Source organism: Alternaria rosae, assembly GCF_020736505.1.
Source record: "Alternaria rosae strain MPI-PUGE-AT-0040 chromosome Unknown BKA58scaffold_5, whole genome shotgun sequence".
NCBI lineage: Eukaryota > Fungi > Ascomycota > Dothideomycetes > Pleosporales > Pleosporaceae > Alternaria > Alternaria rosae.
This window is the reverse complement of record NW_025763574.1, coordinates 1,874,281-1,900,044: the sequence shown is the minus strand read 5'-3', so window position 1 is coordinate 1,900,044 and position 25,764 is coordinate 1,874,281. Positions and strand designations below refer to the sequence as shown.

Genomic DNA, 25,764 nt, shown 5'->3' with positions numbered 1-25,764 from the left:
GACTGCCTTCCGGGGTACTATCAGCTTATCAGCCCGCATTAGGGCGCATTAGTGCGGCTTAGCTCCGGGAAGGTCCCCCACCCAAAATCTGCAGAGGCGCGACGAGAAAGTTGCTGCTGCTGTCTATTGTCGCCCCGATCATGACTCACGACGCGACGACTATGCGAAATCACGACCACTGCGAAGACTCCCGGTAGCATCAACTCACCTCTGTGACCCCACATAACCACCCCCCCGCCACCATGGAGGCGCCGCGCAGCTCGGCCAAGCAGCAGGTCGTGGACCGCATCCCCGCGCGCATCAAGCACATCCAGTTCGGCATATAGTAGGACACCACTGTGGCAACGCTGCTGAAAGACGCATAGTAACACTCTCCAGCTCCAACCAGGACATCGTGAACCAGGCCGTCCTCGAAGTCTCGGACCGCAATGTCTACGACCTCCAACCCGCCGCCGATGGCACGCGCTCGCTCACGGCCAACGGGCCCATGGACACACACATGGGCATATCAAGCAAGCAGGGAAAGTGCGGAACATGTGGCGAAGGCCTCGACAGGTGCAACGGTCACTTCGGTCACATCAAGCTTGCGCTGCCTGCATTCCACGTGGGGTACCTGAAGCACATTATCGAGGTGCTCAACTGCATCTGCAAAGACTGTTCGCGCGTGCTGCTGGATGAGGTGGAGCGGCGGAGGTACCTGCGCAGTATGCGCCGACCAGACATGGACACATTGCGCAAGGGCGCAGTCACCAAGAAGATTCTCGACGACTGCAGGAAGAAGAAGACGTGCCCATACTGCAACGCCCTGCAGGGTACTGTCCGCAAGGTACCTGGCCACCCGCTCAAGATCATCCACAACCGATACGATGCCTTCAACCGATCTACCGCGAAGACGAAGAAGCCACCCGCCGGCAAAGTCGAGTTCGATCAGTCCTTCGATACCGCCAAATCCGCGAACCCCGATCTGGACAAGCACCTGAAGAAGGCTGTGGACGATATGCATCCGCTGAGGACGCTCAACTTGTTCAAAAAGATATCACCAGAGGACTGCGAGCTGCTGGCTATGATACCTGAGGATGCGCGACCGGAGATGTTGATCTGGGAGTACATGCCTGTACCACCAGTCGCGCTCCGCCCGTCCGTGATGCAGGAAGGTGGTGCGACCGAGGACGACGTGACCAACAAGATCGGAGACATATGCCAGATCAGCAGCATAATACGCGCTGGGCTCGCGCGAGGCTTTCCTCTCCAGATTTTGATGGAACAGTGGGACTTCCTGCAGCTGCAGATCGCCATGTACATCAACAGCGACGCGCCTGGTCTGAAACAACAGGGTCTCCAGAAGACCATGCGCGGTTTCTCGCAGCGCTTGAAGGGAAAGGGTGGCCGATTCCGTCAGAACCTTTCCGGAAAGCGTGTCGACTTTTCCGGTCGTACTGTCATTGGCCCTGACCCGAATTTGAGCATTGACGAAGTCGCTGTCCCGCAGCGCATCGCGAAGAACCTCACATACCCCGAAAAGGCCACACGATACAACATTGACAAGCTGAGAAGATTAGTAAAGAATGGATCGAACAAGTATCCCGGCGCCAACTACATTATCAGCGACCAGGGACCAAATAAGGAGCCTAACAAGACGTCACTTATTGGTCTTTCGCGATTCGATACCACGGGCGAGAAACTAGAAGCCACTTCGAAGCGACTCAGGATTGGTGATATCGTTGAGCGACACATTGAAGACGGGGATATTGTTCTCTTCAATCGGCAACCCTCCCTACACAAGCTCAGTATCTTGAGTCATCGTGCGAAAATCCGCCCCTGGAGAACCTTCCGGCTGAACGAGTGTGTCTGCAATCCTTACAATGCCGATTTCGACGGTGACGAGATGAACCTGCACGTTCCACAAACTGAAGAAGCGCGAACCGAGGCTACCGAGCTCATGGGTGTCAAATACAACCTTGCAACCCCCAAGAACGGAACACCTATTATCGCGGCTATCCAAGATTTCATCACAGCAGCATATCTCCTCAGCAACAAGAACAACTTTTACGATCGACGGACGTTCTGTCAGATTGTGAACTACATGTTCAACGGAGAAGGAGCCTTCGACCCAGACACAGGAAAGAAGCACCCTATCGACATACCTCCACCTGTTGTGTGGAAGCCTCAGGCACTTTGGACCGGAAAGCAGGTCTTCAATCTGCTAATGAAGCCATACAAGGGGTGCAGGGTATTGATCAACCTCGAAGCAGCATGCAAACAGTTCAAGAATACCCCCGATCAAGCTCCCGATCTGAACGAGAATGATGCTTATCTTGTCATTCGCAACTCCGAGGTCATGTGCGGTGTGATGGACAAGGCGACAGTCGGTGATGGTAAGAAAGACTCGGTGTTCTACGTCATGATGCGAGATTTTGGCCCCGATCACGCCGTGCAGGGCATGAACAGACTGTCCAAGTTGTCTGCGCGATGGCTTTCCAACAACGGTTTCTCTCTCGGCATCAGCGACGTTACCCCCGGAGAAAAGTTGAACAAGAAGAAGCAAGATTTGGTAGAAGAGGCTTACGCCAAGTGCGACAAGTTGATCAAGGACTTCAAGGAAGGCAAGCTGCAGCGCGATCCCGGTTGCGACGAAGAGCAGACGATGGAGAACAGGATCGGTGGTATCTTGTCTGGTGTACGCCAAGCGGCTGGTGACATTTGTTTCGAAGAGCTCAGCAGATGGAACTCGCCCTTGCTCATGGCCAAGTGTGGTTCCAAGGGTTCCAACATTAACGTCTCTCAAATGGTTGCTTCCGTTGGACAACAAATGATTGGCGGTGCTCGTGTCGCAGATGGATTCCACCACCGAACACTACCTCACTTCCCCAAAGCCGCTCGTCAGCCCGCATCGAAAGGTTTCGTCAGTAACAGTTTCTTCTCAGGACTGACACCCTCCGAGTTTATCTTCCACGCTATGAGTGGTCGTGAAGGTTTGGTCGATACAGCTGTCAAGACCGCCGAGACCGGTTACATGAGTAGACGACTGATGAAATCACTCGAAGATCTCTCTGCACAATATGACGATACTGTTCGGAACTCTTCCGGAACCGTAGTGCAATTCCAGTACGGAGACGACAACCTCGACCCTGTAGACATGGAGGGCAAGGCAAAACCGGTGCACTTTGACAGGACATTCTCCCATGCCGTAACATCGACGTGGGACAACTCCGAGTCGGGCTTGACGCCACAGGAGGTTAAGGAATACACAGAAGCAAAGCTGAATACCGAGCGGAACAAGTACCCAAGATTCAAGTTGGATGGCGTGACGCCGCTGGAGTATCGTGATAGGACCGACGCTGGCATTGACCAAAAAGAGTCTTTGCGTGACTTCCTCGACACTGTGCAAGACTACATCTTCAAGAAAGCACAGAAGCTCGAGACAACTCTTACCTACCTAGGCGTAGTGCAACCCGATGGCAAGAAGGATAGGAAGCAGTCCGCAGCCGACGCAGAAAAGTACGGTCTTGCTGATGGAATTGCAAAGATCTCGCACAGCGCGCTCGAAGCCTTCATAACACTCTGTCTAACCAAGTACCACCGATCACGAGTACAGCCCGGTCACGCCGTTGGAGCCATTGGTGCTCAGTCCATTGGTGAGCCCGGAACACAAATGACACTGAAGACTTTCCATTTTGCTGGTGTCGCTGGTATGTCCATCACCCAGGGTGTACCCCGTATCAAGGAAATCATTAACGCCTCGTCCGCCATCTCCACGCCCGTCATCGCTTGCGAGCTTTCAAACAAGGTCTCAGAATCCGCTGCGCGAATCGTCAAAGCGCGTGTGGAGAAGACCTACCTGCGCGACGTCATTTCCTATGTCGAAGATGTCTGGCACCCCAACGGCGCCTACATTGCCATGCGCATCGACTGGGACACTATCAACCAACTCTTCGTGGACGTCTCACCCCAAGAAATTGCCGCAGCAATCAACGCCCACAAGCCGCTCAAATGGGGTAAAGCCGGCGCCAACGTCCGCATATCCTCGTCCATAATCCGCGTCGAAGTCCCCGACCCCAATGCCGCGAAAAAGCGACCCACAAAAACATCCCGCAACCACAAGGAATTCTTCGAACGCGTCCAACAAGTCAAAGCCCTCATTCCCGACGTCGTCATAAAAGGCTACCCAGACTGCACACGCGCCATCATCAAGAAGGAAAGCAGCCCCAACGCCCAAGGCCAATACGAATGCCAACTCCTAGTAGAAGGCTATGGCCTCCGCGACTGCATGACAACCCCCGGAATAGAACCCTACAACACAAAGTCCAACCACGTCATGGAAGTAAAGACCGTACTCGGTATCGAAGCCGCGCGCGCAACCATCGTACGCGAAATCGGAGATGTCATGGGTAACATGGACATTGATCCGCGTCACATGCAGCTTCTCGCTGATGTCATGACGTTCAAGGGCGAGGTCTTTGGTATCACGCGTTTTGGGTTGCAAAAGACAAGAGATAGTGTGCTGCAGCTTGCGTCGTTCGAGAAGACGCCGGACCATTTGTTCGAGGCGGCGGCGAGGGGGAAGACGGATACAATTGATGGTGTTAGTGAGTGTATTATCATGGGGCAGAGTGTTAAGTTGGGCACGGGTAGTATGCAGGTTGTTAGGCCGCTGTATCTTGGGGCGGAGGAACTCAAGGTTAAGAAAACGTTGTTTGAGGAGGGGTGGGATGCGCTGTGAGAGGACGTGCATGGAACGTGGAGTGAAGTTGGGTGGAAGGCGGAGATGTATATATGCATGGGTTGGGCGTACACATGGCGCAGTTTCTTTGCGAAAACGAGGTTATATGCATAGCGAGCAGGTGCAATTCACACATCTTCTTTACTACTCAACCCGGTCAATCGATGCGGTGGTGATTCATCTGAGACTTGCGCCACCGATACCACACCTCATCCTACCCTTACTCTTCTCGCATTCAGCTTCTGTATATGATATTTGTATGTATGCCTCTACGGTGCCAAAACTAGTCCCGAGATCCTCTAAGCCCATCTAAGAAAATGAGTGAAACCTCTCATTATCTCGCATCGTCGGCGCCGTCCGACATGAACGATACCCTCTACCTCGGCCGTTATCTCCATCGTAATAGTAAGCACAAACCCCAACAAAACGTGGCATACACAGAACGGGTGGACAGCCTAGTGAGCGGCGCAAACCCCCGCCACAACCAACCATACCTTTACCAGCCTCGCCCCACAAGGCTGCATATCGCAGCCCGCAGCCGCAGGACGCAGCAAGCAGGTCGCCACAAAGTTCAAACTCTGGTTCGCTAGGCAGAAGGATCAAGTTCCCTGCTCAGCCCTATATTGCATGGCAGGAGGGGCGTGGCAAGGGTGGTAATCATTGGTATCCCCGTGTCGTATTTTGCGCGAACATTTGGTCCACTGACCAACATACGGTGTAAGATGGTGAGTGAGTGAGATCATGTAGCGTAGCTACATTCGCGATTACTTGTGGCTGTGGTGTGGCTAGTGACCAGTTCGCTCGGTTGGTTGTGACACTGACGTGGTTGAGATGTTCGCTGCGGTGTAGCCCTCGCTGACGGTGGGGTGCGGCATGCTGTGTCACTGGTCAATGAGACGGAGGAGGGACTTTTTGCGATTTGCAGGGCCTAGAATCTGACCGCAAGTGGACTATGCTATGGCCCTGGTCGTCAAGAGGTATCTGATACATTCGTCCCTTTGCCGCGCTGCTCTTCGGTTGGTTCCTTCGGTTAGCATGTACGAACGGTGAGATACTGGCGATTCAGCCTTATGGGCTGCAGGGCGCTGCTCGGCTGTTTCCCGACCGTTCCAACGTGGTTCGGCTGGGGAGAGGATTTGCGCGTACCCCGATTCGTTCAGTGAAGTGCTGGAATGAATTACATAGGGCGAGATGACAGTAGCGAAAGGGTGAATGTTCTCGCATGACCGGCATGGAATTTATCTCAGAGCACCGTGCTCCACAGGCAGGCTAAAATGAAGCTGCTAATACAAAACCGAAAAGTGGACAGGGAAAATCGTGTGTATGACCCTACTCTTACGTACCAGCGTAGGCGTAGAGATGACAAAAGATGAAATGACTGCGAGATCCTTCCGTGGCTATAGCGACCACGCGAATACCATGATAACACAAGTGACGTGAACGAAACGACTGTTGTACAGGTGACGAGAATTGGAAAACTGAGCGTACAAGCGACCAGAACGAAAATGGGGATGCGCGATGAGCTCATTGAGGGAGGGTCGGGCCCATTTTGACAGTTATAAACCGCCGGACCTGCAGCATTGTGCGCAAGGCTTGTATCGTGGCGTCGGCATAGTCAAAAGGGACTGAGACTGCCGCTCTGACTGCATATAGCGCAAAGCACTTCCTCATCCAGGCTGAAGCTTGCAATGCCTCATCTGAAGAGGAGTGCGGTGCGGACCATGATGCCGCTGCTCCTACGAGAGCTACCCAGAGGAAAGCGCCAGATAGGTCGAAGCCCCAGCAGGTTTGAACCTCTGATTTGGCGAGCGCAGAATGTAAGGCTGCAAGGAGAGTAATGCTTTCGGAGCTAGAGCCAGATATGCTTGCGTGCATGATATTTGCCGAATCCGCAAGTGTTGCACCATGGACTACCGATCTACAGTAGATCAAAGCAGCAATACGACAGCTCTCGTAGATCCAGTCTGGCTGATTGTCGTATTCTGCAGAGGGCAGTAAAAGCAGATCAGAATATATGTCTTGTAGTTCTGCGTCGCATGTCGCTATCTGGCCGCTTGAAATCATATGAGGGTCACCTTTGTGTGTCCATCTTGTCAGGAAGATGTAGGTACACCTCTGCATCTTTCGGATGATGTCGTTTGTAGTTGTTGAGCCGTTGCGGTATAGAGAGGGTATATGCTCCCGGGAAACTAACAGCGGCGAGACCGGACTGTTGTGACCGATCCAAGCTTCAGAAGATGATCGTGGTGTGAGTTCGACCGACTCGTTCTGTCCGCGACAGATGGCAAAGGTGAGCATGACCCTTAGCAAAATTAGCGGGCAGCAAAGACTGAGCATGTAGAACTTACAAAGTCATGAACGTCGCGATGTTTGGGCCTAGCCCGTCTCGTCGGTTCCTTATACAGGTCACCAAGCCATCCTGATGTACACCGAATGCATCTTCCTCAGGGCTACCGATTTCGCTGATGAGCATGTGGAGTATGCTGAGAACGGTGGTATCATCTGTATCCAGTCGGCCATGGAACAGCCCTAGCATCCTGGTCTTCGCATATACAGTAAGATCACTGTCGTATAGTAGGCCTTCGTCGAGATCTTGATAGACCAGTGTCGCGTGTACGTGGCTAAGGAACGAAAGATGATTGCCGCAAACGTATTGCATCCACGCTTGGTCTACTGCCATCAGTGAGTGCTTGGTGTAGGGAAAGAAAGAGACAAACCGTAACAGTAGAAGGTGGTAGTGCCAATCCATTCACGCTTCAGATCATCCAACAACTCATGTCGGGAAGCGTTGCCCCCGGGAAAAGGGTACCCAGGGACCTCGTCGAAGACTCGGGCCTGGCTATGAGGGGACGCTTTGGTGATTGCGGAATGTATCCGAGCGGCAAGCACTCGCACGGGATGGGTAGATGGTGACGGTATTTGAATTCCATGCGCATCTTGTTCCCACCCACTGCCATGGTGCCTTGAGGAAGTAGCTGCCTGTGAAGCAATCGTCTGTGACATGCTGCTCGTGCTGGCTATCGCTGGGCTAGGTGTACGTGTCGTGAGATTTGGTGTGCTACTGCCTTCTTGACTCCCAGCTGTGTCCGTAGGTGACAAGGCTTCGCGGTGTGTATACATGACGTGCGATCGTACTTTTCTCATGATCTTCCCATCCTTGAAATCATCCGGGTGACTGGCGACGACAAACTGAAATGGAGGTCCAGGTGCAAGAGGGGGCTGGCGCTGGCGTCCGACTCGTCTCTTGGACGTCTTTTGATCGCTGGATGAAGCCATGTAGAGAATGCGGTGCGAAGTTGTAAGCGGTTCGAGAGCCGTGGACAGAATCGAGTTGATGCTACTTGAGACATTATGTATCGCGAACAATCTTAGGTCATAAGTAGAGGGATGTGTAGGCAGTCGACCGATAACGTAAGATCCAGGTACCGTATGCGATGCTTCAGATCAGTGCTAACCTACCCTGAAGCCACATGCCATAGCCACACTGGGACACAGCAAAGGAACTCCAGTACCGAAGTGGATTTCGGCTATTCCCATGCAACTACGAATGGAAGTCCATGTTTCAAGAACCATACCCAAACCGAAATGGGCCAGCAGTGAGGATCAAAAGTGGATCTCGCAGTGTGCAACGTGGACATGCTCTTTGCAGTGTGCTCTTGATCAACTGTACGTCGCGCACGCCGGTATGACTACCCTGCCACAGTAGATACCGAATCGATGTCAGGCAGCGGAGCATAGTCGCTTTTCCTGGCGAATGCGGTGACCGCCCACCGTCCCGTACGAAAGCCGATGTGCGCCACAAGCTCCCTGGCCCGCAGAACGTTGCGGGAGGGAAGGAGTAGCCTCAACGTAGTGTGTGGCTGATGCGTGCAGCACCATCATCAACGACCGAGCGCCGGGAACTTGGACATGCCTGCTACGGCATACAGACCGCTACAACAGCTGTTGATGATGCCAAGAATCCCTACCGAGGCGTACAGCAAAGAAGTGAGATCCGCGAGGAAGGCTTCGTTAGGTCTCCAACAACTCACATGGGTGTTTCATGCCACTATGGAGCAGCCATATCAGTTTTCTTACGCCCGTACGCTCCGAGATGCGCGATCTGAACCACGAAGATACGGCAACGTTGTGCGTGAACGGCGTTGGCATGCTTGTAGATGATAAACCCATTTTCCCAGTTTAGTCTTAGTGTCCTATCACCCCCGGTCGCTGCATGTAAGCTACAGGTGCACGCGATGAGAAATGCACAGCTTCCGGTCATTGGGTCGCTACGGGATATTGAGACCGCCTGTCCAGTTGCATAACCCCGTCGTAATTGTAAGCCCAGACAGAGATTCGCAGAGACATTGGTCCGTCGAGTGCGTCATACTGTATGCAGGAGTATGTATCCGCTGCTACACTATCAGCTAGGCGCGTCTGCCGTGCCCGTATCGTTAAAAAGCAACCCTCTGAATATTGCGATCTTGCATGCAAGATGCTGCATCGGAAATCGCGAAATTTTGAGGAACGGGGCTGTGAAGCAGTGCACATGACGATTTGTTGCCCAGAAAAGTAGATATAGTCGATCACTACTTCTTCAGTTGATGTGAAGCGTGAGTTTCCATTCACGATACTTGCATTCGCCAGCGTTTACTCGGAGTTGCCGTCTGCTCTTTTGCTTTGTTGGTACACAAGAGCTGTGAGCAGCAATGCCTCGGTAGGTAGCTAGGGCGAGTCATTGACGGCACCTGGGCACGAAGCGTCTTGTGGAGATGTGCTGAGAGTGCTACGTTCTTGCTGGTATTCGCAATGGCGTAGTAGTCCAGTTGAAACACACGGGGAAGCGAATGAGGCTTCATTAATGCGCATTGTGTGTACAGCTGCGAGCTGTAAGTAGCCCACCCTCGAACGCCTAAAGCCCCGTTAGAATTCGTGAGCATCGGACCGAAAGTCTTTTCAAGGTACCATCATGAATGTACCTGTGAGTCTTCATCCACATGCGCTATTACGCATTGAACATCCATGTCTTCAGAGGCGAACGCCACGATGACTGCATGACGATCAGCAGGCGGTGTGGAGCGGGAGCACTTGGCAGAGCAGAATATCTGGCCATGCTAGATAATAATTTTCAGTTGTTGCGATCAGAGACAGTGTTGCCGTGATGTTAGGGTTGTGGGAGCGCACTCAAGCTATCGAGTATGGTGTTGGAAGGGAAGAGCGCACCTGCATCCGTTACTACCTAGGTAGCGCCATTTGGCAACGCACGGGGCACCGCGATTATGTCATATGAACAGAGCGAGGGTCGGCAGGAGCACACGACGGCATCTACGCAGCGCAGACTTGGAGTGATGCAGAAACCATCGTGGAAATTTCCTGGCAACTTATATAATACGTCACATCTTCATAGTCGCCCAAGGGAAGCATGAGAGTACAAGTCTAAAGCATGAGTATCGTACGCAGTGGAGTATAGGTAACAGAGCAGCTCATACCAGAGCTCGTTCCTGATCTGGGAGGAAGCTGTATCATCTTCCATGGCATTAAGCGAAGTTTAGTGACAGTAGGAAGTGTAGGAATACATGCGAGAACGCCGAAGAGTGACAAGACCACACCCGGCCGCAATTGTCCACGCCCTGGTCTTCCATCTGTGTATGACAGTGTCGCTCACCTCCCGTGTGAGTGGCGCAATCTGTCTTTCTAACCCTGCAAGAACACGCTTATGAAGTCTTGGATAGCGGATCCACATGATCGCCTTCGAAAGCAGCCTTGCTGGGATCGTTCCGTCTCATGATACCCTCGACGGGCCCAAGAAGTCGCTGGAAGCCGTTCTTTCCGAGTGTTGCGACCTTAACCTCGGTCTTGCTGACAACTGAGGCAGCGCGAGGAGCATCGTTGAGCAACGCTAGCTCACCGAAGTAGTCGCCCTTCTTATATTGGTTGACGGCGCTGTCTACGCCGCGCTTGAAGACCTGGGCCTCGCCAGACTCAAGCAGGAAGAAAGATTCGCCGACATCACCTTCCTGGATGATGGTTGTGCCAGGGGGGTATTTCTTGGTTTCGAGAGCGTCGGCGATCTTTGAGCGCTCGTAGGGAGTCAGGGTAGACAGCAGAGGAACTTCTTCCAGGAATCCTTCGTACATGCGGCGGCGCTGGAAAGCACTGTCCATGAGGATACGGCGGAAGGTGATGCGATCTAGTGCCCAGAGTGTAGATGACTCTGTCGAGGTGACTGTTGCAGCACGCGGGGCGTTGTACATGAGAGCTAGCTCACCAAAGGAACCACCTGGGCCGACGGAGCCTACTTTATCGCCAACTCCATCCATGCCAGCCTCGACCTTGCCTGATTTGTTGACGTAGATGTCGAAGGCGCCCTTCTCGACGACGTAGAAGTAGTCTCCGACGTCGCCTTGTGAGATGACCTTTATGCCTTTTGTGGGTATGGGCTTCTCGTGCAGCGCGCCGAGGACCATTGCCGACTGGTCGTCGTCGAGATGTGAAAAGAGGAAGTTGCCCGAGACGGCCGACTTGAGGCGCGATAGCTGGTCCTGCGTCTTCTGGTGGAATGGCGGGGTGAAGTTGTCGGCGGCGCTTGAGGCGGGGTTGAGCGACTCGGCGGAGACAGAGGTGCGTCGGTTGGTGTTGTAGTTGCTGGGGAAGTTCTGGCCCTCGCCCGACAGAGGCGGCATCTGGGTGATGTTGTTCTTTGAGGAACCGCCAAAGCCGCCAAAGTCGCCGAATGCGCTCGCACCCGCGTCGTTGTTGTTGGCGGAGCGGGACCTGTTGAAGTCGATAGCTCCAAAGGTCGAGGCCGTGGGCGACGTCATGGTGTCGTTCTCCTCCTCCTCTTCGAGACGCTGCATGGTGGATTTGGTGAAGCCGCTGCCGCTGCTGGGCGAGGTGCTGAAGGGGTTGTTGCCGGGAAACGAGTTCTCGGCACGGCCTTGGGGACTGGAGTGCTGTTGCGACAGCAGGTATTCGGTTCGCTGCGACTCGAGACGGCGGTTAAAGAAGTTTGCGCAGAACTGGAGGATGTCGTGGGGCTTGTGCGAGAGGATTTCGCGGTCGAGCGTGGCGATCTCGTTGGAGTAGTCAGGAGGGAGGGACATGAGGGCGGTGGTGGTGAGGGGTCAAGCGCAGCTCTTTGACGTCGGTCGCGAGACGTGCAGGGATGGAGGCAGTTGTGCTGCGAGGGCCCGCGAGAACGTAGCGTCAGCGCGAGAGACGAGTGGGGGCTCGTCGAGATGGATGGTGAATAGGGGACGCAATTGCAGGCTGCACCGTATGGGGCTGGCAGCAGCAGGAGCGCGGTGAGGATGCGCAGGAGAGGGGACGGGTGCGGGAGGAGAGATCACGGGTGTGGGATGGCGGGCAGGGCAGTCACTGGTAAGGATCGAGGCAAGCTTTCCTGGGGCTTATTATCTTCCAGAAGGCCTCTAGAAACCCTCGCACGCTGTAGGCTCCCACGGCGACATTTACGCGACGGCTGCCCGCTCTCGCCGCCGCGCGCATTGCCTGGTGTGACTCCCACACTCCAAGAGCTCCCGTAGCACCAGGGCAAGACAGTTGCGATAGCTGTCATAGCTGCTCAAGCCGTGCTTTAGCTCCCGCTGCGTGGCCTGCGCAGACTGGAGCTTGCACTAACATATCCCGCACTTGAGTCGTAGACTATCAAGCTGAGACATTGTGTAGACAGGTACGGCTCCGAGCTTTGATTGTCTTACGGGTCATGACGACTGTCGCACAAGTCATATTGTCGAGGTTTTGTCACCTAACGGAATACATGGTGGTGGGTGGTGTGGTGTGGTGTCGCATGGACTCTCACGTCACCAAGTCGCGCATCCATCTTGTCCATCAAACGCCGGTACTGCAAACTACAAAAGACCGTGCGGGTGCATAGTATTCGGGCAGGTCCTTCGCAAGAACAAGTCTACATCAAACACCATCTACTACACAAGTTTTGCATTGTGATTCCGGGGCGAAGACGAAGCACGGCATGGGAGGCGCAACCTTGTAATTGGCGGTGAGCCATAAGTTCAACACGGGCAGCGATGCGGTGAATCCTCGAACATGTTGAGACGCGGTGCAGAAGGAGACGAAAACTCTGATCTAGAGGCGTTCCAGACGGTATTTGAGATAAGGCGACGACAAAGTCATTGAGCGGTACCCAACTACCAACTATAGGTTACTGTTGGTAGCAGCTCACGTGCGACCCCGGAATCCGCCCAGATATCCCGACAGGTCCAGGACATGGCGATGACGCACAAAGCCGGCCATGTGAGGCGCACAGGCACGCGGAGCAAAACTGGAGGGGCCGCCGTGTCGCTGTGCCTGCGAGATGAAGCGGCTGGATACGAATTGCCCGCGCGGCATAATTCGACTGTGCATGGTGGCCTGAGAATTGTGAAGAGTAGCAGCAATTGCGCACGGCGCCATGGAGGTTTCGTCATTGCACATGCTCGCCGTCGGTCCCGCGTGTTCCAGGGCTCGCGCGATGAACGGCATCCCGCCAAGCTTTCCTGCCGCTAGCAGCGCCGTCTCTGATCTTGCAGACTCAGCGCCTTGTCGCGACCAGACCGCCAGCCTCGCCAATTCTGCATCTACAAGTCATATCTGTCGCGCTCCGGACTCTGTGTTTGTGTCTGCATTGAAATCGCTGCTGTTTGTCGCGCGAAACAGTCGCAAGCTTCCTCCTCCCCCAAACCGTCCGAGCGCGCACTCAAGCCGCAAGCTAGCTAGCTCCACCTAACGCAGCTCCTGATCCTGACTTACCAACCACCTCCACACCTCTCCTCCCTGCGCCCAAGACAGGTCTTACTCTCTCCTCCCAACTCTGCAATTCCTGATCCACGTCCATCGCTGCGCTGATATGGGCAAATATACTTTCACCTGGTACGTTCGCGCCTGCCTCACGCCCACCTAGGCACCTTTCGTACCCAACTGCTTACACGCGCACAGGGAACACTCGGCCAACGAGGTCTTCGTGACTGGCACCTTTGATGACTGGAGGAAGACGGTGAAGCTGGAGAATGAGGACGGCATCTTCAAGAAGACGGTCGAGCTGCCCAAAACCCACACCCAATACAAGGTGCGCACCTCTCCCGTCGCATACCATCGGCTTCCTCGTTTGCGCAGACTTTGCTAACACGTCTACTACAGTTTGTCGTAAACGGCAACTGGTGTACCAACGACAGCGCGCGCAAGGAAGACGACGGCCACGGCATCATCAACAACGTCCTCCTGCCCGAAGACATCGTCGACGAGGAGCCCGTCAACACCATGTCCTCTGCCGCGCCCGAGTCCACAACCGCTGCGCTAGCCGGCGCTGTGCCCAAAGAGAGCGAGAAGGACGCCAAGTCCGACTCTCACCTGCCCGGCGCCTTCCCCGAGACACCGTACGCAGAGACACCTGGCAGCGAACCGCAGACCTTCAACGTCGCGCCTATTCCCGCTACCTCAGGCCTCGGCAACCCCATCAAGCTTGCGCCTGGTGAGCCCGTTCCCGAAGCGAGCACTCTCACGGAAAACACCGTAGACTCGACTGTCAAGCACGACAAGGAACCTGAGCAAGAGGCTTCTGCGTTCGGTGTCGCGCCCATCCCAGCTACCGCTGGCGCTGGCAACCCCATCCACCTTGCGCCTGGCGAGAAGGTGCCCGATGCCAGCACTTTGACCTCCAACACCGTCGACAGCACAGTCAAGACAGACCCCTCTTCCTACGAGAAGTCCGACGCTCTCCCTCCCCTCGCCTTCACCCCTCAGGCTGAGCGCGATGCCAAGGGTGGCATGTTCGGTATTCCTCCTGTCATGGGCAACATGATCCCAGAATCGAGTCTGCCCATGGGTGCTGATGCCAAGGTCGAGGAGGACACCGGCGTCACGATTCAATCCTCTGCTCCTCACAGCACAACCGCCGATCTCGCCGCCCAAGTCCCCCTAGAGCCTCGCGGTGTTCCCGAGACTGTTACCGAAAGCCAACAAGAGGCTCATGTCGATCCCGAGGCGTCCGCCAACCCAGAGGCTGTTCAGGATAAGAAGGAGATGGAGCAAGAGCTGAAGGAGACCGTCTCCGAGGCGCCCGCAGCTAGCGGAGACGCTGGTCTGAGCGACACAGCTAAAGCTGCCGCCGCTACTGCTGCTGCTGGCGCGACTGCTGGTGCGGGTCTCTTCACTGCGGCCGTCTACTCTGCTAAGGAAAAGGCTGCTGAGGCTACTGGCATGAACGAGCCCAGCACCTCCACTGCTGATGAGGTCCCGTCCATTGTTGCCGAGAGCCAGAACACAGCACATGCAGAGCCCGAGGCCGCAGCCAGTCCCGAAGCTGTTGCTGAGAAGTCCGCCATGGAGCAAGAACTTCTTAGCGAGGTACCCAAGACTAACGAGACTGGTCTCCCGGCTCCCGCCATTGCCATCCCAGCTGTCGTCTCTGAGAGCCAAAAGGAGGCACACGTAAGCCCTGAAGCAGCATCCAGCCCGGAGGTTGTCGCAGAGAAGACTGCCATGGAGTCTGAGCTATTGCGCGAGGTCCCCAAGACCAACGAGGCCGGCGAACCAGCCCCCGCTGTTTCCGCTACCACAGCCACTACTGCTCCTGCTGCTACTTCTGAGACTGTTTCCAGCGACGTACCCGAAGTTGTCGCTGACAGCCAACATGAGGCACACGTTAGCCCCGAGGCCGCTGCCAACAGTGAGGCTGTAGCAGAGAAGTCGGCCGTCGAGTCTGAGCTACTCGATAAGCTCCCAAGATCTGAGGAATCTGGTGAGCCTGCTCCTGTGCTGACTGCCGCAACCACCGAGACCGCACCTGTTGCTGCGACTGCCGCGGGAGCTGCGGTCGCGGCCACTGCTGTTGCCGGTGCAACTGCTGCTGTCGTAGCTGGCACTACCAGGGAGTCAGTCAACGAGTCCGTTGCTCGTGATGTTCCGGATGTCGTCGCTGAGAGCCAGAAGGAGGCACATGTCAGCCCCGAGGCCGCTACCAATGCTGAGGCAGTCAGCGAGAAGCGGGCTATGGAGACTGAACTTCTCCAAGAAGTGAAGTCAACTGAGGCTACCGGCGAGCCAGCTCCCAGTGCTGCTGTTGTAGGAAGCCAAAATGCTGCTGGTCTCTCCGATGAGGCCCTTGTTGATGCTAAACCACTCAAGTCCTCCAGCGAGCCCAATGCACTCAACGCGCCCGCATCGGAGCCTGCTCAGCCGCCAACTTCCAAGCCCATCGACTCTACCACCGAAGTTGCATTCAACAAGCAGGAGCCAACTACCACCGAGCAGACCCAGCCGACTGTCACCACCGGCGTAGAGACAACCAAGACCGAGGCTACTAGCTCTGCCCCAGCCGCACAGCTGGCTCCAGAGAGCCCCGCCAAGAACCTCAGGAAAGACTCGGACGTTTCTCCCAAGGGCACTCCAGGTAGCCAGAGCATCGCTTCTGGTGCTGATGATAAGAAGAAGAAGCGCCGTTCCTTCTTCGGCAAGATCAAGGATAAGCTATCCAGCAAGGACAAGAACTAGATGTTTCATCTGTCTTTTCTCGGCACTCTCAGGCCATCTTCATCCGTCACGAGGGTCTCTGGAGCTTGGTAATACCCGGGGTTCATGCACTGTGCTTTCTCACTCTTCCTCTTCATCGTTCACCACGGAGTTTGTGCTTTTGGTCTATACCATTTTCCTTCCTGTGTCTGACATGTTCCATAGCAATCTGTTGCGTCATTTCTGTTCATATGCATCTCCAGACGTAAGAGAACGTGGGTAGACGGAAGAGATTGCAGTCATAGTATACCTGGGTTGCTCGAAATAAGTTGGCACCGATGTCGAAATGTGGGGTATTGGCATGCCAGCGGGATTGTATTTAATTTGCTAATGACGATGCGTTAGACTCGCTTCACACTAATTTCATTCTAAAACTCCCACCGCCTATACCATTCACCGTTAACTATATCGGCTTTCACAACACACGAGCGATCATGTTACTCCTCAGCAGCCTGTCTCGTCGGTTATTGTGCACATGGGTTCACTATACAAGATGTTTGCATCACACTGTGCACATACTATAGCGCCTCCCTTCGTCTATACCACTTGCCTTCCGTAAACATCCAAACGGTTCTAATGTACCACACACAGGAACAACAACCCACAGTAACTCCACTACTCCAGCAACGCCAGAGACTCAGTTTCGGACATACCGAAACAAGCACTAAAGTAGACACCGTCCACCAACGCGACACAAGAAACACGGCCGCTCAACGCTATGTCGTTCTACGGTTTTGCTCATGGCGCCGACCGCCATGACACACGCTGCATTCTTCAGCAGCCACCTCAACCACGCAACATCTCCCGTCATGTTCGTAACCACAGCGATGGCTCGTATAGATCCACACACCACGTTCGGGCTCGCTCTCGTTACGGGGCTGCAGCAGAATTAACGCAAATGATCGATGACCATGCAGCAACATGGCAATCTCTCACCGCACCCGCTCAGAACGATCGGCCAACGAGTCAGGGCACTATGATCGTTGATTGGGATGGCAGCACGAAACCAATCGTTCACTACAGAAGAAAGTCACAAGAGGAAATCTTGACGCCGAGTAGGTCATCGGCACTACCGCTACCTCTGGCGGTCCGAAGAGGTGTCGTGCCCGCGGATCCAGTGTTGCATGAGCAAAAGCCACTGCCACTGCTACCCACTGACAAACAAACACGTCTTCACTCTCACATTCGAACAGCAGAGAAAAGTAATCGCACGTCTTCGGAATCGCTTTCTTCACATAATTCTTCGCGCCACGACTCTGTCATTTCCGATGACCAAACTCCTCCCTGCCGCCGCCATGCCCTACATATACAAACACCTAGAAGTTCCCCTACAAGTCCAGCCCCCTCATCATCGAAAACACCAATCTACGCGCAACACGCGTGTATCAGAACAGTAAATGGGATACCAACCTACCATCCATCCCGCTTCTCTCAAAGCATCGGTGCGTCTCGGCCGGGCTACGTCAAAGGCTATGACAAGGACACCGGGATCGGGTACGACTACACTGGCCAGGTTTTTCACGCGCACCGCGATGCTGGCACATGTCTTTCACCAATATCCGACTATTTCGACGTTGATGTGGATGAGTATAGCCCAGAAGCCGAGCTGCACGTCGAAGATCAAGGGATCACTGCTCTTCTGGCTCAAGAAGCAAAGAGGAGAGGTAGTGTTATTAAGCTTGTGGAGAAGGTACTGTTTAAGCTTGATAGGCTGGGTTTGATGAAGAAACTTAGGGATGAGCGGAAGAGTAATAAGAAGAAGCAAAGTTGGCAGGAGCATGGGTATCATGATTGACAATTAGAAAACGGATTTGAACACGTCGTTCCATGATTGATGTCGCTCATTGTGATGCTTGACTGACTAGCCAAAAGATAGGATGTTGTTGAGTGGGTATTCGTGGGAGTGAGCCGAAATGACTCATTGTGGCTTGAGGTGGCTGCGGCGAGGATGGCCTGGCACGTGACATTGTGCCCGCCGTTACTCCAGCAGTCAAAATATCGACGCTCTTAACTATATAAGATATGAATGCCTCAGCATCGATTAGACAGAGCAAAGCCGATCCCATTCGCATCTTCGCACGAGAGGTGCCTTCCTACCTTCTCAGCCGGGAGCCACTTACCTCTTCTCCACTCCATCTTCCCAACGAACAACTACACAGACAACCTCAAAGATGACTTCGGAATCGCGGACAGTGTTTCCGTGCAACACATGCTCTCTTTCTTTCACTAGTAGCGCGCTACAGCGTACACACATGCGACAGCCTTGGCAGTAGGATCATCCCGAGCATGTAGATGCGGAAGTGGTTGGACTAACATTCTATGACAGCATCTACAATCTCAAAAGGCGAATATCACATCTTCCTGTTCTAACCGAGAAAGATTTCGGAACGCTTGAAAGCAAGGCTGAGGAAGTCACGCAGCGACAAAGAAACAATGACGACGCTCTGATACGGAAAACTCGAACACGTGTCGCGCACAACATCAGCGGACGCGATAGCAACTCCAAATCACCGACAGGAGATGCAAATGACGACCACTCTAAGACTTTGTCGTCGACAAGATGTCTCTTCTGCCCCTCCGCCTTTCTCACCCCGGCCGCAAACTTAGGTCACATGTCCACACAACACAGCCTCTTCATACCCGCGCCTTCGCAACTCTACTCTCTAGAGTCTTTTCTCTCGTATCTAGCCGTTCTGATTTTCGAATATCACGAATGTCTCTATTGTGGACAAAAGAAGGGGAGTGTGGATGCTGTGCAGACGCATATGAGGGATAAGGGGCATTGTATGATTGACATGTCGGAGTTAAGAGGGTTTTGGGATGTGGAGGTGGAGGAGGGAGACAGCGAGGATTGGAAGTACAAGATGAAGGCCGAGACGCATCTACCATCTGGATTGGTCGTCAACCCCTGGCGAAGCAATAGCGGAGATGAGACGACATCAAGAGCTGCCAACCCAAGCTTTGCATGCGCAGGTCGTGCCAGTCGAAGATACCGCAGTCTAAGATCTGCCAACACTACTGCCGATTCCTCGCCAGCCCAACAGCCTCCAACTCCGCATCTACGACCCAGCCATACAGCTCTCCATCACGCGAGCAATGATCCTCACCGTAGCCTCTCCACCATATCGCGACCAGAAAGAGGTCTAGTCGGTGTCTCCGATCAACAAATTCGCACTCTTCAGGTACTGGATAAGAAGATGAAGAGTAGAGAGGAGATTGCGAAAGCCAGAGTACGGTATGCGTCTCAACAGCAGCCAGTCAAGACCGTGTATTATAAGACAGAGAATCCTGTCTATCAGGCGGGATGATAAGACGGAAAACATGTACTACAGATATGATAGTTCTGCATGCAACTACTTGAGGACTACAACCGTGCTGGCAAGTGTGTGGTGAAGTGTTGAAGGACCCTAGGCATACTTGTGTATCGAGTCAATTCGTCTACCGTATGGCTAATCCAGGAGTCATTCGCTGAAAATACCGCGGAAGACCATAGTACCAGTGTACCTTTGTAGGCGGCAAACGCCGTCGTTACAAGATATTGAAGCACTCAAAGTGTCTTGACGGAAATTGCGCATAGCTGAATTGCAAGATGTTGATTATACTACAGGACTAACCCAGAAGCTATTCACCAGGAATACAGAGCAAGATTCATATATTCTTAAACCTATGTAGGCGGCAACCACGCTCGTCATGAGCTACCGAAGCATTCAAAATGACTCATCAGGCTTGTTCAAGCTCATGACGTTGAAGTCGCTCAGATCGCCAACGTCGATGATCTCCACTTGCGAATCCAAGTTGCGTATACCCGGCATAGGAGCCACCAGACCTTGAAGAAGTGGACTGCCCCTGCAGTGATCGAGAATACGTAAGGACTCGTAGTAGAATGTGAGGGCCTGTGCGAAGGCAGACGATGACGATGCGGGCGGTGTCTCGACGGTCTCCTCCTGCTTTCTTCCCTTTCCTCGGCTCCGCTTCTTCTTTCCCTTGGTCGCAGCTTCGTTCAGCGCATTCACACCGCCTGCGAAACAGAACTCGAAGAGAGCTTGTGTGGCTGGCTTGGTCTGATCTCACTGTGCGCTGTTGCGGAAGCGAGCGAGGTATTCAGTCATGTCGACCTTGAGGTTGTTACCCTTACTAGTAATAAGTCTATAGGCGCTATGTCTCAGTATGTTTTGATTCTCGGGGCTCTTCTAATTTCTTGAATTGCTTCAGCTCTTTCGCAGCCTTCCATTAGAACCGGTCATCTGGTCCCTGATCTCAATCACACACGTCAAGACAATCCAGCCAAAACCTACACCCCCGCCGAGTGCTCTAATAAGAGTAGTTGATGTCTAGAGCTAGGTTAATGGAAAGCCTTGCCCGTCTGCGGTGTACCAATGATCGAAAGTTGCGGAGTGACCTGCTTGAACAGCCAACGCGTTGGAGGCAGCCCGAACACTTTCAGGCGTGTGCTCTTGTGGCTTACTTTGAGAGATTGAAGGATCTTAAGGTACAGCGTCAGCCAACATACGATGGCGGTCGTTTTGCATTCAACAGTATCGCAGCCTGTAAGTGCTGACCTGGGCCATGAGACTTCGAGAAGACTGGTGGGGGTCATGGTGACGCATGTGGTCTAGCATCTTGGCGCCCCTGTCGGCCCGCCTCGGCGAAGGCTCCTAGCCTCAACTCCTCCCCAACCATGGTCATGATGGCTAAGGCACTCGCGCTATCGCGTCTTACTTCCAATTCAATCACAGCCAATACTATCGCATAAGGCTACCGTCTCGGATCATCACTCTCTACTAGGCAATCGCAGGTCTATGAGGAATTGCCCACGCGTCGCCTCACCCAAGTGGGAAAAGGACGAGACACTCGTACGACAACCTCAATCATAGGCCATCTGAGCCGTCTCTTCTGACATCAGGGCGGGGATTGACCTACTGCAACGATTTCTCATAGATCTTTGCGTGCGGCCAGGTGTCTCAAGAAGCGATACATGCAGACCCATGCATACTAGGCCGATGTCCTACCCTCAATAGTCGCTTTCTATCAAGCTCGAGAGCTGTCTGCGGGTTATTTGGTACTGCTAAAGTACCAAACAGGCTTCTACGATTCCCAGAGATCGTGCTTGGTAAAGATTATAGTCGGATAAAAAACATGGAAAGACTTGCGACCGCCAATGATGCGCAGTACGGATGGGGAGAATCCAGCCACCAAAATCTCACCTGAAGAAGCCATCGCCACCAACACCGCCAACGCGTTCCATGATACCCCGTGTCAGCTTTCGGTCCGAGGAGGAATACGGGCAGTCACGTTTGGCATCAGCAATGTCAATCGTTGGTCATACTCGTTTGCCCAATGGATGTCTCTCCCACGATAGTTGCGTATACGCCAGACCCAAGCCACATTCAGGACTGCCTACCTTGTCATAACTTGAAAGTCTCATCGGATGAAGTCAAAAAGTCCTGGCACGCTTGGCTTGTGTTGCTATCGTCACATTCGGACAATGAACTGGGCGGGATTACTCTGGGCATCCGACCGCCATAGCACATGCTTGACAGCTTAGCCAACTCAACACGGGACACTTAGTGCTATAGTACGAAGTATAAGAGTCATAGTCCGCTGGAGACAGACTATGTACAATACCCTTCACTTTTCAATCTAGATAAAGAAAGTGTCCAAACAGCTCGCTCCAAGAATGCATTTCTCTACTTCTGCCCTCCTCTCAGGCATCGTTCTGGCTGCCACAGGTGCCGCATACGATACCGTCTCCTTCACGACATGGAACTGCACTGAGTGCACCCCTGTGCCTGGCACGTTCTGTTCCGTCAACACCCGCTCACAACTTCCACCTGATCTTTGCATCACCATGTGGAATGGAAGTACCACCATCAAAACCTACGACGCAACATTGCCGTCTTGTCAAGGTACTGAAGTCGAATGCATTTCCTTCGGCGAATGCCAAGCTAAGATTTTGTGCAGTGAATCTCTACCCTGAGCTCAATTGCGGAGGAATGCCGGAGGTACACAAGGACAACGGCGGAGTCTGTGAAAGCAAGATTCCCTCGAACAGCTTCAAGATCACATGTTGAGCTACCTGGCATGTCTAAAGTAGAGATATCTACAAGGTGTCTGCAGTACATGCTTTTTTATAAGTATCGTGCGATCTTTCTTGCGTCTTCGTCTCTTACCGCCGCTCGCTGTTCGTTCAACACATGACAGGAGGGGCTTATATATATCTACAATAAAGGGCGTCTCTGATATCTTTGCGCGCATGAAGTTCCACGTAAACATCTCTACTCATAATGTTGGAGCATTTCTCGTGCAATTAAATTCTGAATTCCTTGCGACAGGATCATGGGAGACTCTTCGGCTATCAGTTTGCATCTGTCACGAGGGTAAATAGATTGATGCTCTGATCGTGGCGCGAAATGACGGCCACGATCTGGCAACCACACGCGCACGAAAGACTTTTAATCTACCACAAAAGGAGTCGTGAGACCAACACATGGGCAGAACTAGTCACCTCGAGTCGACACTTGCTAAGAGGGAGAGAGAGAGAGAGAGATGTAAGATTGAAGTGGCAAGCTAAACCCCGTGTATGCTTACTGTAAATACGCCCGTTTACCAATAGCTAGCCGTGTGTACCTCGTGGCCTGCCCTCAATCGCACGAAACCCCAACAAAGCCTCTCTTCTTGCTATCACCGCTGTAACATGGCCCAACAGAACGTGCGTGCGTACGCGTCCTCGATCATGGGATGGGTTCATAACGAGCGTCATCGTTCCCACAGGGCAATAATATCAGTAAGGTGTTATCAGTTGGTAAAAGCTCGATCAAGTCATCCGCAGCATTATGCTTTGTATAAGAGCGAAGTGCTGCAAGCTCGAGACTTGTCTTCTCTCACACCCTCCCTATTGTCCTAAACACCATATATCAGTCTCCTCTTCAACGCCAACACCACCCACTTTCTTCAATATGCAGTTTTCCACTACCTTCCTTGCCCTTGTGTCGGCCTTGGTCGCATCCAGTGCCGCACAAGGTACGCTATCGTTCACGATCTCGACCTGTGCCGCCTGCAGCACCGCATCCGAATGTCTGATTGAGCGCCCCGCCAATCTCCCGGCTAACAGGTGCATCCGCATCTACGACGGCAACAAGAGTCTCATCATTAGCGAAGCTGCGAACCCTAACTGCAAGAGTAAGTTTCTATTCCACCAATCCGAATTCGCTAATCTCTGCCGACAGTCAATCTTCACACCTCTCTCGACTGCACTGATAAAACCCCAGAGGTTTTCAGCGAAGTTGGTGTTTGCGAGGCGTATGGCCCTAAGAACTCGTACAAGATCACTTGCTAGATGTACAGTCATCGTCGGCAGGATTGAAGGTGTTGAACGACATCGGTAGATGGCAGCCGGCAACGGCAATGGTGGACAATGGATTACAGTCATTACAGCTACAAACTTGGCTTCCTATATAGAACAGCGCGGCTTCTTGTTAGTTCAACACGTAACATGGATGTTCTGAATCTATACGAATCATACTCTGCACACTGTGTCGGCCTTGCTTGAGTATCTGGTAATGATTGAGAATCGTAGTCATTATCTTTGCGCAGAGCAGAAATGTGAGAAAAGCCAGAGGAACAACGATGAATAGATGGAAAAATGTGATTATAATGCTACTTTAGGCATACAAAGTCCGCCACCTGTTCACCATCGAGGTAGCCATCGAACGGTAAAAGACCAGCTTGTGATGAGTCCCCATGAACTGACCATAGACTTTGCATCTCATTAAGAGACTGCAGAACTCTCATCATGGAAACTCGATCGCGCAGGAAGTTACTTGGCAGCTTCCAAGCCATACATCTACGCACCCCCGCCAACCTCTACCAGTATCTTGACCTGGTTGTCCTTGTCATTGATCAGGCTCTTGAAACCCTTCTCTTCGACCTCGGTAAGAGCGATCCTCTGTGTGATCATCTCTTTCGGGTCCATATCTCCCCTGCTCAAGGCGTCAATAACCTCCTGGAAGTCGCCAATCTCGTAAGTCGCAATGCCCATGTAGGTCCTCTCCTTGAAGTTGAAGTCGTTGGTGAAGATCGTGCAAGGCTTCTCCCATATGGCAATGTTGACGATGCAGCCTCGAGCGCGGGTGGCATGTACGGCCTGATTGAGAGCAGCCTGTACGCCGGCACAGTCGTAGACGACATGTACACCTTTGCCTCCGGTGAGTTCGCGACAGCGCTTAGCAAGGTCTTCCTTGGTGGGATCGATGATGTAGTGCGCTCCGAACTTTCTCGCAAACTCCTGTCTCTTTCTGCTCACTTCCGATACGATGATCCTATCGCATCCTTTCGCCTTCAGGGCTAGAATTGTTGAAATACCGATGGGTCCACCTCCCAGGACCAACGCGACGTCATCTTTCTTGAAAGGACTGGTCTTGACTGCGTGCCAACCGACAGCGAGGGGCTCGACCAGCGCACCAATCTCGAGTGGAACATTGTCAGGCAGATGATATAGGGTAGAGGTTGGAACGACTATGTGATCCGCAAGACCACCGCCCCAACCAGACAGGCCGATGAAGCCATTGGACCAGCAGCAATTTTGCAGACCTTCCTCGCAGGCGCCGCAAGTGTCGTCGTAAATGATGGGCTGGATGACAACTCTGTCGCCGGGTTTGTAATCAGTAACACCGTCGCCGACTTCTTCTACTGTGCCACTGAATTCATGCCCGAAGGTTAGTGGAACAGTTTCGCCGGTGATTGGGTGGGGCGTGGTAGGGCAGAGATTCGCGCCACCTAGGTGCTCAGCTATGGACCGCATGTTCGTCATTCAAGTACATACCCAAATATTCGTGGAGGTATAAAGCAACGTCAGTCTCGCTGTCTCAAATCTCATACTCGGGTCCATACCTGATCCGCAAATTCCTACCCATGCTGGTTTCACTTTGACTTGCCCTGCCTTGACTTGGGGTATTGGAATCCTCTCGTATCGCAGATCATGTTGCCCATGAAATCGCAGCGCATTCATCGAGTTATCGTCTGCCGCGGCGGCCATTATGGTTGGATCCGGTCCACACTATTGCAAGTGTAATTCAAGGTGACTTGAAGATGGCGGAGGATAGCAGAAGAGAAGGATAGAAGTACTAGATCAAAGTGGCGCAGGTGATTTGGCTCCTTCCATGGCCGACAGTCAGACGTCGCGCTCGTTCCCCCGGAGTCGGTCATTCCGTTGGCTTCGGTATCTTTTCACTGGCAAGCGCATGTGTGCACCTGCTGCCCAAGATCACGGAATGCCCAAAAGGGTAAGCCTCCGGTCTATCACCCCGCATTGTGAATGCGGGGTACCAGGTGGCATGGCAAATGGACGGAAGCTTGATAACGCGAACCGAATAGCAGTGGAAGAACCAAGTTCTGGACGAGCTCATCCATATCAGCTTGGCTCATGTGCATGCCATTGTAGGAGTATAAGAGCCGCGTGCCACGAGAACACTAGCTTGGTGCACCCGCGTACACAATCCTGGATTCGCAGCCCGTCCGACTGGATGCGCATTCATTGGTCGACG

At 53.3% G+C, this 25,764-nt stretch overlaps 9 protein-coding genes across 9 annotated transcripts; 6 read left to right on the top strand and 3 right to left on the bottom strand.

Moving 5' to 3' along the window:
- Positions 1-125: 125 nt before the first annotated feature.
- BKA58DRAFT_361531 (uncharacterized protein) lies at positions 126-4,892 on the top strand. The gene is made up of 2 exons (XM_046168784.1): positions 126-325; positions 379-4,892. Exons 1-2 carry the CDS (start codon positions 243-245, stop codon positions 4,718-4,720), a joined length of 4,425 nt encoding a protein of 1,474 aa, XP_046025448.1. The 5' UTR covers positions 126-242; the 3' UTR covers positions 4,721-4,892.
- Positions 4,893-6,098: 1,206 nt separating this feature from the next.
- On the bottom strand, positions 6,099-8,125 carry BKA58DRAFT_179691 (uncharacterized protein). The gene is made up of 3 exons (XM_046165355.1): positions 7,438-8,125; positions 7,069-7,390; positions 6,099-7,022 (listed from the first exon to the last, which is right to left on the bottom strand). The coding sequence occupies exons 1-3, from the start codon at positions 7,994-7,996 to the stop codon at positions 6,245-6,247; spliced, it is 1,659 nt and encodes a 552-aa protein (XP_046025447.1). The 5' UTR covers positions 7,997-8,125; the 3' UTR covers positions 6,099-6,244.
- A 1,915-nt stretch (positions 8,126-10,040) lies between these two features.
- Positions 10,041-12,154, bottom strand: BKA58DRAFT_385346 (camp-dependent protein kinase A regulatory subunit). The gene has a single exon (XM_046170363.1). The coding sequence runs from the start codon at positions 11,800-11,802 to the stop codon at positions 10,414-10,416; it is 1,389 nt and encodes a 462-aa protein (XP_046025446.1). The 5' UTR covers positions 11,803-12,154; the 3' UTR covers positions 10,041-10,413.
- A 1,408-nt stretch (positions 12,155-13,562) lies between these two features.
- Positions 13,563-16,204, top strand: BKA58DRAFT_440130 (uncharacterized protein; the record flags this gene model as incomplete). Its single annotated transcript, XM_046173727.1, has 3 exons — positions 13,563-13,585; positions 13,652-13,781; positions 13,853-16,204. The coding sequence occupies 3 exons, from the start codon at positions 13,563-13,565 to the stop codon at positions 16,202-16,204; spliced, it is 2,505 nt and encodes an 834-aa protein (XP_046025445.1).
- A 736-nt stretch (positions 16,205-16,940) lies between these two features.
- On the top strand, positions 16,941-18,097 carry BKA58DRAFT_421093 (uncharacterized protein; the record flags this gene model as incomplete). Its single annotated transcript, XM_046172764.1, has 1 exon — positions 16,941-18,097. One exon carries the CDS (start codon positions 16,941-16,943, stop codon positions 18,015-18,017), a length of 1,077 nt encoding a protein of 358 aa, XP_046025444.1. The 3' UTR covers positions 18,018-18,097.
- Positions 18,098-18,260: 163 nt separating this feature from the next.
- Positions 18,261-19,585, top strand: BKA58DRAFT_339394 (C2H2 type zinc-finger-domain-containing protein). Its single transcript, XM_046168312.1, has 2 exons — positions 18,261-18,491; positions 18,549-19,585. The coding sequence occupies exons 1-2, from the start codon at positions 18,394-18,396 to the stop codon at positions 19,528-19,530; spliced, it is 1,080 nt and encodes a 359-aa protein (XP_046025443.1). The 5' UTR covers positions 18,261-18,393; the 3' UTR covers positions 19,531-19,585.
- A 2,181-nt stretch (positions 19,586-21,766) lies between these two features.
- Positions 21,767-22,454, top strand: BKA58DRAFT_179655 (uncharacterized protein). Its single transcript, XM_046165354.1, has 2 exons — positions 21,767-22,128; positions 22,184-22,454. Exons 1-2 carry the CDS (start codon positions 21,900-21,902, stop codon positions 22,291-22,293), a joined length of 339 nt encoding a protein of 112 aa, XP_046025442.1. The 5' UTR covers positions 21,767-21,899; the 3' UTR covers positions 22,294-22,454.
- Positions 22,455-23,178: 724 nt separating this feature from the next.
- BKA58DRAFT_458050 (uncharacterized protein) lies at positions 23,179-23,587 on the top strand (the record flags this gene model as incomplete). Its single annotated transcript, XM_046174657.1, has 2 exons — positions 23,179-23,401; positions 23,449-23,587. The coding sequence occupies 2 exons, from the start codon at positions 23,179-23,181 to the stop codon at positions 23,556-23,558; spliced, it is 333 nt and encodes a 110-aa protein (XP_046025441.1). The 3' UTR covers positions 23,559-23,587.
- A 478-nt stretch (positions 23,588-24,065) lies between these two features.
- On the bottom strand, positions 24,066-25,229 carry BKA58DRAFT_316448 (sorbitol dehydrogenase; the record flags this gene model as incomplete). Its single annotated transcript, XM_046167580.1, has 2 exons — positions 24,066-24,997; positions 25,112-25,229. The coding sequence occupies 2 exons, from the start codon at positions 25,227-25,229 to the stop codon at positions 24,066-24,068; spliced, it is 1,050 nt and encodes a 349-aa protein (XP_046025440.1).
- Between the last annotated feature and the right edge of the window lie 535 nt (positions 25,230-25,764).

Excerpts from the sequence above, each read along its gene's own strand:
- BKA58DRAFT_361531 (XM_046168784.1), top strand. The coding sequence starts at position 243 with ATGGAGGCGCCGCGCAGCTCGGCCAAGCAGCAGGTCGTGGACCGCATC. Across the intron at positions 326-378 it reads CACATCCAGTTCGGCATATA|CTCCAACCAGGACATCGTGA; the intron begins GTAGGACACCAC and ends AACACTCTCCAG.
- BKA58DRAFT_179691 (XM_046165355.1), bottom strand. The coding sequence starts at position 7,996 with ATGGCTTCATCCAGCGATCAAAAGACGTCCAAGAGACGAGTCGGACGC. Across the intron at positions 7,391-7,437 it reads TACCACCTTCTACTGTTACG|ACCAAGCGTGGATGCAATAC; the intron begins GTTTGTCTCTTT and ends TGATGGCAGTAG. Across the intron at positions 7,023-7,068 it reads ATCGCGACGTTCATGACTTT|GGTCATGCTCACCTTTGCCA; the intron begins GTAAGTTCTACA and ends AATTTTGCTAAG.
- BKA58DRAFT_385346 (XM_046170363.1), bottom strand. The coding sequence starts at position 11,802 with ATGTCCCTCCCTCCTGACTACTCCAACGAGATCGCCACGCTCGACCGC.
- BKA58DRAFT_339394 (XM_046168312.1), top strand. The coding sequence starts at position 18,394 with ATGACTTCGGAATCGCGGACAGTGTTTCCGTGCAACACATGCTCTCTT. Across the intron at positions 18,492-18,548 it reads CACATGCGACAGCCTTGGCA|CATCTACAATCTCAAAAGGC; the intron begins GTAGGATCATCC and ends ATTCTATGACAG.
- BKA58DRAFT_179655 (XM_046165354.1), top strand. The coding sequence starts at position 21,900 with ATGCATTTCTCTACTTCTGCCCTCCTCTCAGGCATCGTTCTGGCTGCC. Across the intron at positions 22,129-22,183 it reads AACATTGCCGTCTTGTCAAG|TGAATCTCTACCCTGAGCTC; the intron begins GTACTGAAGTCG and ends GATTTTGTGCAG.